The 12,094-nt window shown below is 51.6% G+C and overlaps 1 protein-coding gene across 2 annotated transcripts; it reads right to left on the bottom strand.

Moving 5' to 3' along the window:
* Positions 1-2,808: 2,808 nt before the first annotated feature.
* LOC110471594 (translocon-associated protein subunit beta) lies at positions 2,809-7,699 on the bottom strand. 2 transcript variants are annotated; one of them, XM_021532315.3, is made up of 6 exons: positions 7,649-7,699; positions 5,786-5,940; positions 4,803-4,901; positions 4,313-4,421; positions 4,079-4,156; positions 2,809-3,396 (listed from the first exon to the last, which is right to left on the bottom strand). In XM_021532315.3, the coding sequence occupies exons 2-6, from the start codon at positions 5,938-5,940 to the stop codon at positions 3,286-3,288; spliced, it is 552 nt and encodes a 183-aa protein (XP_021387990.1). In that variant the 5' UTR covers positions 7,649-7,699; the 3' UTR covers positions 2,809-3,285. The 2 variants fall into 2 exon arrangements, with proteins under 2 accessions (XP_021387990.1, XP_021387989.1); XM_021532314.3 differs by having other exon boundaries at positions 7,659-7,699.
* Between the last annotated feature and the right edge of the window lie 4,395 nt (positions 7,700-12,094).

Here is a 12,094-nt window from a genome sequence, read left to right as displayed (position 1 = left end):
TATTAAATAAACAGGTTTTTTCTACTTCTCTCTGAGAAAATTCTTCCTGAACTGGGGGGGGGAAAGGGCCATGAGGGATTGTTTTCTGAGGGGCGCTCCTTCCAGAGGTTTTGTCCCCAATCTGCCCTAAACTAGGACACTCCCCCACAGCCTCCCCAGCCCTCCCTGCAGACCCCTCAGCCCTGCTTCCCCCACCCTGGGGTTCCCCCAACCCTCTCCCTACTCAGGAGTTTCCAAGGATCATCAAGGCACAAACAGGGGTGTTGTGAAATTAAGGGATTAAATTATGGAAACAGAAAAAAGTCACTAGAGGTTGGGGAGACAGACCCAGAGCACCTCGGAATCTGCCTCGGGTGACCCCCAGACCACTGGCACCTTGTGGGGACTGTGCTTGGCTCTGGGTCACCCCAAAATCTGCAGCATCCAGGGAAGGGGCTTCGACCCACAGGCCCACCCAGCCAGCTACTGCCCATCCCTGGAACCTCCTTCGCCTGGAAATTTAATCATAGGACACGCACCCCTTATGTCTGCCCTTGCCTGAGGCCCTCTTCCCAGTATTCACATTCCCCAAGATCTCCATGGCCCAGTACCTCCATTCCCAAGTAACCCTCTCCAGTTCATTCCATCCCCTGAAATCCCCCTCCCCTCAGAACCCCCCCCCCAGGCCCATGGGATCCCCAATTCCCCCAGCATCCTAATCCCTAGGATCCTCATCCCCTGCCCCAAATCCCTGAAGCCCACGTTCCCCTGGGACTCCCATCCCTGAGTCCTCCTCGCCCTGGAGACCCCTATTCCCATGGCACTCCCATCCCCAGTGACTCCCCCTCCTCAGGACCCCCATTCACCAGGGAGCCCATACCTGGTACTCCCCATTCCCCTGGACACCCATCCCTGGCTCCTCAAACCCTCTGAAACCCCCCACTCCTGGGAACCCCATGTCCCACCATGTGCCACCCAGCCTTGTCCCAAAGTCTGTCCTTACTCTGCTCACTGCCTGTGCCCAGCTTGTGGTCACCACGCCCCCAGCAAGGGCCACCTTTATGTGGGGATGAGACCTGATCTCGCTTCTTCCCCTTTTTCTGAAGAGCCGCCACCCAGGGCACAAGTGGCCCTAATAGCCTGCAGCAGCCAGCCTGGATGGCCGGGGATGCCAGGATAGCTGGGAAGGTGGTGCTGCTCCTGTGGGGTGAGTGCCCCAGGCACGGGCCTGACACCCCCAGGACAGGGAGGGGAGGGGGCACAGGGGGACTGCAGGGTTCCCTTAAATCCCCAATGTCAGCAGAGCCCATGCGTTTGGTGACTGGGGTCGTGGGGTGGTCTTGTGTTCACGAGAGGAGACGGGAAGGTGGGGACAATAATGGTGGAATAAGGATTTGGGGAGGCATCAGGGGGCTGGTGGCAGTGACCTGTGCCAGCACTGGATGGCCCACTTCGGGCCTGTCTACAGTGTCCCCGTGCACTGCCTCACTACAGGGTGACCATAGTTTCCCCGACCCCAAGGGGTCAGTGTCACACAAGAACACTTTGGGGTCAGACCCCACAACCCATGCCCCTGTGCCTGTCCGCAGTGCCACCCCAACCCAGCCCTGTCCTTTCTCCCTTCCAGCCCAGAGCCTCAGCCTCGCTGGTGACTCCTCGGGGGATGCCATGTTCCCACCCCACTGTCCCCAGCCCCATACTGGCCCTGGCAGGCTGGTGTCCCCTGTCACCCACAGGTGCCCAGACCACCCAGCTCCTCATGGAATCCCCCTGGAGGTCAGCGGTGCTGTGGGACCGGATGACACTGACCTGTCAGGGCTTGGGGACCGCCAGTGCCACCACCTGGTACAAGGATGGGCAGTGACGGGGGCAGGAGGTATGCAACCACTTCACTGTCACCAAGAGTGACACCTACACATGACAGACCTGGCAATGGTCAGGCCCCCCATGAGAGTCTCAGATGGCAAGGGGCATTTGTGTCCCCAGCCTGGCACCCACAGGCACCCCAAGGGTTCTGGGTGGGCTCCACTTCATGGGTCACCCCCTGATGACCAGAACCTGTCCCCTGCACGCAGGGACATCCCAGAGCATCCCAGTGCAAGGGGACCCCTGTGTTGGAACTGGGGACCACTGGTGCACTGGGTATGACCCAATGGGTGGTCCCTGCTGCTATGGGGTGTGACAAGTCCCCCGTCCCCCAGACTGGCTGGTGCTGCAGGTATGGGCACTGCTGGAGGGGGACATGGTGACACTGCACTGCCAGGGCTGGCACAACCATTCCAAAAGGGTTCCCCACAAACGTAAGGAGGAGTCCCCCAACTCTCCAAGACCTTGTAGTGGCACAAGACACAGCAAGGCTTGGTGAGGCTGCTGGGGCTCAGCTCCCCACTCTTGGCTCTATGCCCCAGCAAAAGCCCCCCTCCTGCAGACTGGGAATGCTGGATCCAGCTGCTGCCCGTTTTCTGGGTTCCAGTGTCCCCTCTTTGCAAGGCCCTTAGCCCTCCTCAGCCACCAGCAACCATTTTGTGTCCCAAGCGGTTCAGTGTCACCCAAAGGGTCAGAGAATGGCACATGAAGAACTGACGGCAGAGAACATGTCCTGATCCACTGTCAGCAGAAAGCTGAAGCCCATCTAGGGGAGGGAGTGTTGGGTGGGTGTAGTTAAGCAGAGCATCCCCACTGCAGGGAGTTCCCTGCCTGTGCACCTGATTCCTGAGGAATTTAACCCTGATGCTCCTCCATGCACTGCACCCTCATGGCTTTTACAAGCCCACCATGGACCTGGGCAGTCTGGTGGGCCAGGGAACAGCATCAACAGGGCAAAGCAGCAGCTGTGACATCCTCTATTAAATCAGTTCTGTGGTGTCTCCAGAGCAATCTCTGTCCCACAGGGCAGGCAGCACCTGGAGGGGACCCTGAGATAGGATAGAAAACTGCAGCAGGCAGATGGGAGCTGGAGGCAGCACAGGGGCAGAGCCCCACAGACAGGCCCCTCTAGGCACTAACATGCTGTGCTGCTGGGATTGCTGCAGCTGCAGAGGAGAGAGGGGTTCCACCTCCAAAGGGGCTGGACAAGGCACTTTGGGACTTCTGGTTGTTCTTTTTTCTGTTTGCTTGTTTCTCCATTAGAACACAGAGGACACCTCACAGCTGCTGCTGCAGCCACCGAATCCTTTGCCCAGAGGGCTGAAGCACGGCGCAGGCAGCACCTCGCAGGGGACTGTGCCATCCCAACCCAGCCGCTGTTCTGGGGGTTCGGGGTTGTCCTTTCCCAAGCTCTGGGCTGCTGCTGGCATTGGACTTTGCTCAGCTCCTTTTGCTCTTCGGGGTGTCGTACTTCCTCTTGCTCGAGTACCAGAGCAGCAGGGGGATCCCGATGGAGGGCAGGGTCATCACGCCAAATGCCGCCCAGTCCAGCTAGAGGGAGAAATTGTTAAGAGAAAAGTCAAAACAATCCAGGCCAGAGGAGTCTTAGAGCAATGAGGTCAGAGGAGGAGAGTGAGGGGAGACCTCACACTGTCTGCAGCTTCCTCACACAGGGAAGCAGAGGGGCAGGTGCTGACCCCTGCCCTAGGTGACCATGACAGGACCCCAGGGAGCACCCACAGCTGTATCAGGACAGCCGATATTAAGGCTGGATATTAAGAAAAGGCTCTTTCTCCCAGACGATGGTCTCCCAGGCACTGGAAGAGGTTCTCCAGGAAAGAGTCACAGCACCGAGCTTGACAAGAGGTCAAGGAGTTTGGATAGGGCTGACAGGCGCATGGTTGGGATTCCTGGCATTGTCTTCTGCAGGGCCAGGAGTTGGACTCCACAATCCTTGTGGGTCCCTTCCAGCCTAGGAGGCTCTAGGATTCTACTCTCAGATTTTCTGGCTCAAATGCCACAGCGCAGCTCCTTCACACAGGGAGCTGGGATGGAAACTCAGCTGCTTCTGTGACAGTCCTCTGGAGAACTGATAGGAATTAACTCCAGCTCCCACTGGAGCTCTCCAGGCGACTGCAGGGCAAGCCACACACACCACGTGCAAGCAGGAAGCCACCACACTGAGCTGCAGCTGCCGTGGTGCACTTCTCCATTGCCAATTGAAAGTACTTACAAAGTGAGGGGAGAACCTCCTGTCGAAGTCACGCTGAGCCAGGATTCCTCCCTGTCCGGGAGCACTGGTGAAGCCAGCCTGGAAAAGGCAGGGAAAAGACAGGCTTTGCCACCTCTCCTCCTCTCTCCACAACTGGGCAGGGGGAGAGCACACGGACATGCATCATCCCCAGCCATGCACCTCCAGGAGCGCCGCCAGGTGTATCTGCAGGGATCCCATAAATCAGCCACTTACCACCACCGGGGCACCCTCCTGAGCCAGGTACGTGATGGAGGCAGAGGTGAAGTTGAAGTACCCAGCCTTGAGAGGCCGTAGAACCACGGTGTGGGACACGTTGCTCGCTCTGGGAGCTGGACGTTAAGGAACACTGCTGTATTTCGTCCCAGGAAGAAAAGTGAGGAGACGGGAAAGAGCAACCAGGAGCCACGTGCAAAAGTCAGTGCTGCTGACAAATTTGAGTGCTCGTGCTCACAGACAGCCAGACCTGCCTGAGGCTGAACCAGCTGCTCCTCCACAGGCAGAGGAACTACCCCAGGACCTGGGCCTGTCTGCAAGGAACTTTATTTTTACACTGCACCATCCAGAAGAGCAGGGGTTTGGATGTGGCATCCTGTCCAGGCTCTGGAAGGAATTTCAGGGAAAGCAGATGAAAACAGGACAAAGCTGCAGGATGCTCAGGGGCAAGAAAGAGAGTTGGGAGAAATTTCAAAACATTAAAAGATACGGAGCAATCCTGTCCCACTTGACACTGAGCATGCCAGAGACGATGCCAAAATCTTCTGGGGGGAAGGAATCATCCGACAGTTCCACATCTAGGGCAGCGCTAAACACAACAAAGAGAGGGATGAGACAGGAATCTTAAGCTTTGCCATCTGCTTCACAGGCTCTGCAGCAAAGTACACTGACAGTTCCATCTTGACCAAGAAGAAGAACTAATTTTTGAGAGATGAAATGTCACTGGTAGAAGACGGGGAGGAGAGTTGAGGTATCTTACAGGGAGACTGCAGAGGGAGGAAGGCAAAGCTGAGAGAAACAACAACGACAGGAAAAACACCATTTTTTTCCGCAATAGGATTTGGCAGTTTGCTGAACTTCAGATACCATTCCATGGATACACATGTTGGCCTAAAAAATAACCAAATCGCACATATAAAATTACAGGAGCTCATTAATGTTGTATTAATCCAACATTACAGCACCACATATTCTTCTCTTAGCAGTACTGCATTCAGCATGCATTATTCTGCCTTAAAAAAATCTAAAACCAAAATCCCAAAGCACTTTAATAGTGTCCTATATTTTGTTCAATCAGCTTTTCATTCTGGCCTGAAGCTTTTTACCAGCATGGTGGAAGTTCTGTTCTATCTTTGTCGGGTCCTTAGTTAAGTCCTGATAGCAAAAGGAATTTTCACAAAGCCAAGAGCTTTGTGAGCTGCATGCAGGGGGAGCAGTGTCACAGGACACCACAGGAACTATACCATGCTGGACTGACAGCTTGAGCAGCCATGAGGTGAAAGCAGGGACAATGGAAGAGGAAGGAATAGGTAAATTTCAGGGTCAATCCTTCAGGCACTGCTGGAAAGCTCCGAGTTAGAGGGATATCACATATCATAGAGCTCAGAAATCACCTTGTACCCTGCAGCCACCCATTGGGAGACTATGAGAACATTTGCTTGTAGTCAGTACTGAAGCCTGGACAGGGCTTACCTGGAGCCAACATTGTAGATGTTGTACTGCAAAGTCAAGTCCTTGCCCTCCACTGCGTATCTGTTTAACAGGGATTTGGAGGCCAGGAGCCTGGCGCCATCCTCACAGCGAGCCACAGACACCAGGGCAAACACCGCAAGAAGTGGGAGCTTCATCTAGAAACGCAAGGAAATGGAATGTCACTGATCATCTGAAATCTCTGAGCACTTGCCTGTGAGGATGTAAGAATTGGCACAGCAGTGTCCCAGACCTACAGCCAAGGAAGAAAAGTTGATGGTCTTCTCCCCTTTCAAAGCCCTGGACAGTATCACTGCCCTTTACAGAATCATGGAACATCCTGAGTTGAAAGGGACCCATAAGGATTATCAAGTCCAACCCCTGGCCCTGCACATCTCAGTAATGGGCAAAGCTTTCAGATCACTGAGCCTCTTCCAGTGCAAAAGCTTTGGTAATTAACAATTTCATCAGTTTTAGCAACTAATGGTTAATTGCCCTTGCAAAGCCTGGCAACACAACAGAATTAGTTATTCTCAAAAGCACAGCACTTCCAACATTTTTTCTTCCCTATTTCCACCCATTGAGGAACCACCAACTCCCTCCAGTGGCTTTTATGATCTCCTGCACAAGTCCCTGCTTCAGGCCACGTGGCCCATCTTACCCAAACACAGTGCCTCTGAAGCCACCCTGCTGAGAGGACAAGGAGACAACAGGAACACTACAGATGTGACCAGCCCCATTTGATGGGGATTTTAAATGCAAAAAGTGCTTCAATGTCAGGGCCTCTGGACTCCACAGTCACAGGGTGGCTGGGGTTGGACAGGACGTCCAATTGCACCCCCTGTCATGGGCAAGAACACCTTCCACTAGACCAAGTCACTCCAAGGCCCATCCAACCTGGCCTTTGATGCTTCCAGGGATGGGGCAGCCAGTTTCTCTGGACAACCTGTGCCAGTGACTCACCTCCCTCACAGAGACCAATTTCTTCCCAATATCCCATCTAACTCTGCTCTCTGGCAGCGGCAAGTCTTATTTTGTTACTCCAGGCCCTCGTCCAAAGTCCTTCTCCAACTCTCTTGGGACCCCTGTAAGCCCTGGAAGGGGCTTTAGGGTCTTGCTGGAATCCTCTCCTCACCAGGCTCAACACCCCCAGCTCTCCCAGCCTGTCTCCAGAGCAGAGGGGCTGCAGCCCCTGGATCATCTCCGTGGCCTCCCCTGGACTCACTCTAGCAGCTCCTCGTCCTCCCAGTGCTGGGGACCCAGAGCTGGAGGCAGCTCTGCAGGGGAGGGTCTCAGCAGAGCAGAGGGGCAGAATTTCCCCTTCACACGCTGCCCATGCTGTTGGAGACGAGCCCAGGACAGTGTTGGCTTTCTGGGCCCCCAGTGCACGTTGCTATGGCATGCTGAGCTTCTTGTCAACCCATCCCCCAAATCCTTCTCAGGGCTGCTCTCCATCCATTCTTCCCGTCTGTTTGCGTTTCGGGTTGCCCCAGTGCAGGTGGAGCACCTGCCCTTGGCCTCGCTGAACCTCCTGGGCTTGGCACCGACCCGCCTGCCCAGCCCGTCCCAGTGGGGGTGCCAGGAGCCCCTTCCTTCCCCAGCCCTGCCCTGCGCAGCCCAGCAGCGCATGCAGCCAGGCTGCTCCTGCCCACTCACCCAGGGGCCCAGAGGGGCTCAGGGACACTTCCCAACGGGGAACCGCCCGGCCTCACCCACCGCTGCCCCCGGAACACCCCGACTCTGACGCTCCAGCGCCAGAAACCGGCCGGTCCTTCCCGCCCCCTCGGAGCCCAGGCCCAACCCGCTCCTACAGCCGCCCCCCAGCGCCCCCGCTCCGTCCCGAGGCCCCCGGGCCCCGGCCCTCACCGCCCCTCACCGCCTCTGCCGCCGCCAACGCCGCAAGGACGAGGCAGCGCCACCGCGGCGGAAATGACGCACCGAAGCGCGCCTCACGGGGGCCCTATGCCCCCTGGGAAATGGAGTCCAGGCCCGTGCAGACGCAGGGACTCCGCGCCTGCGCAGGACACGCCTCCTGCGCTGCCCCGCCGCCTACTGGTGGCGGCAGTGGCGGCGGGCGGCGCGTGCCGGGCCGCGCGCTGGGAGAGACGGCCCGGGAAGGGCCGGGGCGCGGCCCGGGGAGGGCCGGGGCGCGGCTGGCCACCACAGGCAGCTCTGGCCGCGCTAGCAGACTGCCCAGGGCCCTGGTGGGCGTGTAAAGCAGTGACGAAGGAGTATTAGGAAAGCTAATCCACAAACACCAGAGGTTTATATCCAAAAAGGGGACAGAGGAATCCTTTTTACTTTATTTGAATAAAGGGAGAGGCCATGGGTCATTCCCCTGGGGTCTCTGAAATTTCTGGGAGGACGCAGCCTGCTTTTTATCCTAATTTCTTGTCGGCATTTCCCTTTTCTCTTTCCCCATTGGCTGAGGTACCTGAGAGGTACAGATTTCCTGATATGCCTGATGCCAGAGATTTCCCTCTAATGTATAACACTTCCTTTTAATTTTGAATTCTTATGGAATTTAGGGGTTTTTCATCTCCATTGTTCCTTTCATCTTTCAATGTCTAGCAAACCTAAAGTTTATTTGTAAAAGCAAATATCTTTTTCCATTCATCAATCCATGGAGTCATTCTCATTGTTTCTTTTATCTCCCAGTGCTAGTTTTATCTACCATCAGACCCACAACTTGTTTGTAAAGACAAATCCACTATGGCTCTAAATCCCTCCTCTTTTATTTTTAATAATTGTCTTTACAAACTTTAGTTATCATTGACCTTATTTTCTCTTCCTGGGTCTTTTTTGGTTTTGCAACTATTTGCAAAGAGATTAATTTCTGCCCTTTTGTCGTCATCTCTGGATCAGTAGGCGTGGCTATTACCTGCATCCCTTTGATCACATGTTGAATAAATTGTACTAAGCAAGGGATTATGCATGGTAGAAAGATTAGAGTTGCTACAGCACATAAAAGAAAAAAAGTATTTGTTTAACCCATAGTCCACCAGGTAACCATGAAGACATGTCCCATCCCCATCCTTTCCATGTTTGAACAAGTACATGAGCTAACTTTCTTACTCCTTTTGTTATTTGTTTCACCACCTTTCCATTGTCATCTATTTGCAAACAGCAGTTTGAGTCATTTAATTTGCCACATAATCCCCCTTCTTCTGCTAATAGATAGTCTAATACCATCCAATATTGTTATATTGTATTTCTCATCTGAGTAGATTGTCAGCAAGGAGGTCAATTGATGCACGTCTGGTTCATTATTACTTCAAAGACAGCTTGTAACCTAATTATCCAATTTAAATTATAAATTGGTTCTCTGGTACCTGATATTAATTCATTAGGATTCCATATGGCTGGTTCATAGTGTTGTATAATTTGTTCAGGTGGCCATTCATCTTCACCCCACTTTTGGATGCTCCCTCCAACCAGGGACAGATCAGTTGACTGCTTTTCTCTAATTAGATCATCATATACCTTGATTCCTAACTGATTTCCCTGAACTTGTGATAGCAGAAAGAATGATAGTCTAATATACCCCACGTAACATATCCCTGACCAGTCTAGGGGTAAGCTGAGGTAAGCATATTGGCCACAAATCCAGTAAGGCCCTTTTAAAGCCCAGGTCCCGTTGGCAATGGGACCTTTCTAATTTTCATCATCAATGGGTGGGTCACAATACAGCTTCCTTCCTTGGCCTAGTGGTCCCCCATCAATAGTTGCCCTGCCATAAGAATCACAGTATTTGCATTTCCAAGCTCCCACATGAGGTTACCACCTGCAGTTACATCCCAGATCTGTTTTGTTAGATCTGGACCAGAGCCTATTAAAAAGGGTTTGAGTTCTGTTCCAATGTTGCCACTTCCACTGATAGTCACGGACAACATGTGTCCTATTTATGGCATTATCCTGGGGACAGCTTAAAAATAAGGGGTCAAAAAACTTATCCTTCTCTTCTGCTTCACAGCCTTCAAAATCCTTTTGGTATTTATGGAAGGAACACCTTACCCAGCTACCATTACTGAGCTTAACATACGTTTGATTCCATCTGCCTTGATATCCAGAACAATCATAAGGAAAGCAGTTGGGGGTACAACAATCTAAACCCAAAGATAAAGTCCGGTCACAAACACTTTTTACCACATATATGTTTTCTGTTCTATTTAGACAATAAATTCTTCTTTCAGCAGAACAAAGCTGCTATGGACTTCCTTCTTCATCCCAAAATCCTATTCCATTATGGACCTCACAGAGGGTACTAACCCACCATTTAGGCTTGACTGGGCTGGCCACCCATGACTAGCTTTCAGATCCCCCTGGACCTCTGCAGACCCAACAACTGCTAAGGTTAAAGGTTTTTGCTACTTCTTCTCCCAAGGTTAAAAAATTATTTTCCCACTTTTGGCCCCAACCTAACTGACAATATAAGGGTAAGATTGTTAGGAGAAACAGTGTAATATAATCTCCTAACCTAATTTTCACTTTCACGTTGTCTTCCACACCACCTGTGTCAAGAGAAGGCACAGAAACAGCTTAAGAAAGAAAATAATGACAGTGAGGACTGGCCCCCAATGACTGGAGATCCAGGAGCAGAGATGCCCACACGAACTATTTCAGTAGGCAGTCTGTGGGTAGGCACACAGGGCTTCCCCCGATGTTGACATACTGGCTACTGCTCCAGTCCACCCCTGCAGAGTGTCAGTCACAGCTTCCCATCCTTCTCCTTCTGCTGAGATGTCCAAATCTCTGGAGCCTCAGAGACCTTTACCCAGGTGTGATGGATGGGTCCCCCTGTGTTCAGCTGTCTTGATGGCTGTTTCTGTGGTCAGTAACACTTGGAAAGGTCCACACCACTTTACCACCAGGGGTGCTTCTTTCCACTCCTTAACTAGGACCCAGTCTCCTGGATGGATGTTGTGAACAGCAGAAGTCTAAAGGCAGGGTCTGTGCCAGCTGAGCTTCCTGTCAAAAAGATTTCACAAGAGGCAGTATCCTGGCCACATATTGTTTCAAATATACATCACTTATCTCTACTCCCCCACTAGGCTGAGAATTACAAGGGTAAGGAATTCCAAACATCAATTCAGAAGAAGGTAACTGAATATCTGCCATGAGTCTGGCTCTTATTCTTGCCAAAGCCAGTGGCAAGAGCTGTATCCACAGCATCTTAGTTTCTATCACCAGCTTCAGGAGATATTTCTTGATTTCTCAATTCATCCTCTAAACCTGGCCTGAACTCTGGAGGTGCCAGGGGGTATGGAGATTCCATTGTATCCCTAAGGCAGTCATAACTCTTTGAAGAATTTTTCATGTAAAATGAGTTCCCCTGAGTCTATTGCTTCCACAGTCCCATATCTTGGAATTATTAGTTCCAACTAATACTTTAATAACTAGTACTTTAATAACTGATCCTGTTGCTGCTGAAACAGCTGGCCACCCTGTTAACTGACACACTATTACCAGAAGATATTTAAATCTTGCCACTTGGGGCATTTCAGTAAAATCCACCTGGCATCTCTGGAAGGGATGTACAGCCCAAAGCCTCCCTCGCCTGGCAAGTTTCTTTGTAACTCTTGTTATAAATGAAAGCTCCAATTTGTTAATTTAAGAAAATTTATTAAATGAACCAAATATAAATTTAGAAAATAACAACAAAAAAGAAAAGCCGCTATCAAAAAGAAAATTAAGGTCAGTGCCGACCCCGGGTGTCAGCGCTGGGTGAGACACAGGTTTGACCGCTGCAGCAGAGGGTCTCCTATGCTCCACCCTGACTGTCCTGTCTGACCAATTTTTACACGATTTTTCTTGCTCAAGGCAGAGTCCCTTTTATTCCTTTTTGGACTGCACGTATTCAGGTGGAGTTTTCTCTGTGGCAAGTTGAACAATACATGTCCGGAGAGTGATGAACACCTGTAATCACTTTCCTGGAATTTGGTATTGAGATGTATCTCCCTGATAGCTCTGGCTATCTCAATTTCAGATATTTATCGCTTGTTTATCGTCGGGCGTTCCTTGGACCACTTTGATGGGTGATCACTTTGATGGGTGATCCATCTCCGGGCTGGCCATGTTCAATTGCTTGTGAATGGAGTCCTCCCTCCTTTGTCCAGGTGGTTTCAACATTGTGTTGCAATCCCAGTCACTGGCTCGGGTGTTTTTAAAAACTTCTTATAAGAGTATATCTTAACAGTACATAAGTATAAAATATATGACAATTTTATTTGCACAAATTATCATATATACATATAACACTCTGTTATTGGTTTTCACACAAATCAAACAATCCTCAGTAGCTTGTTTAGCCAG

Source organism: Lonchura striata, chromosome 25 (assembly GCF_050655825.1).
Source record: "Lonchura striata isolate lonStrDom1 chromosome 25, ASM5065582v1, whole genome shotgun sequence".
Classification (NCBI taxonomy): domain Eukaryota; kingdom Metazoa; phylum Chordata; class Aves; order Passeriformes; family Estrildidae; genus Lonchura; species Lonchura striata.
Note: the sequence above shows the minus strand (reverse complement) of the source record. Positions and strands in the feature narration are given on the sequence as shown.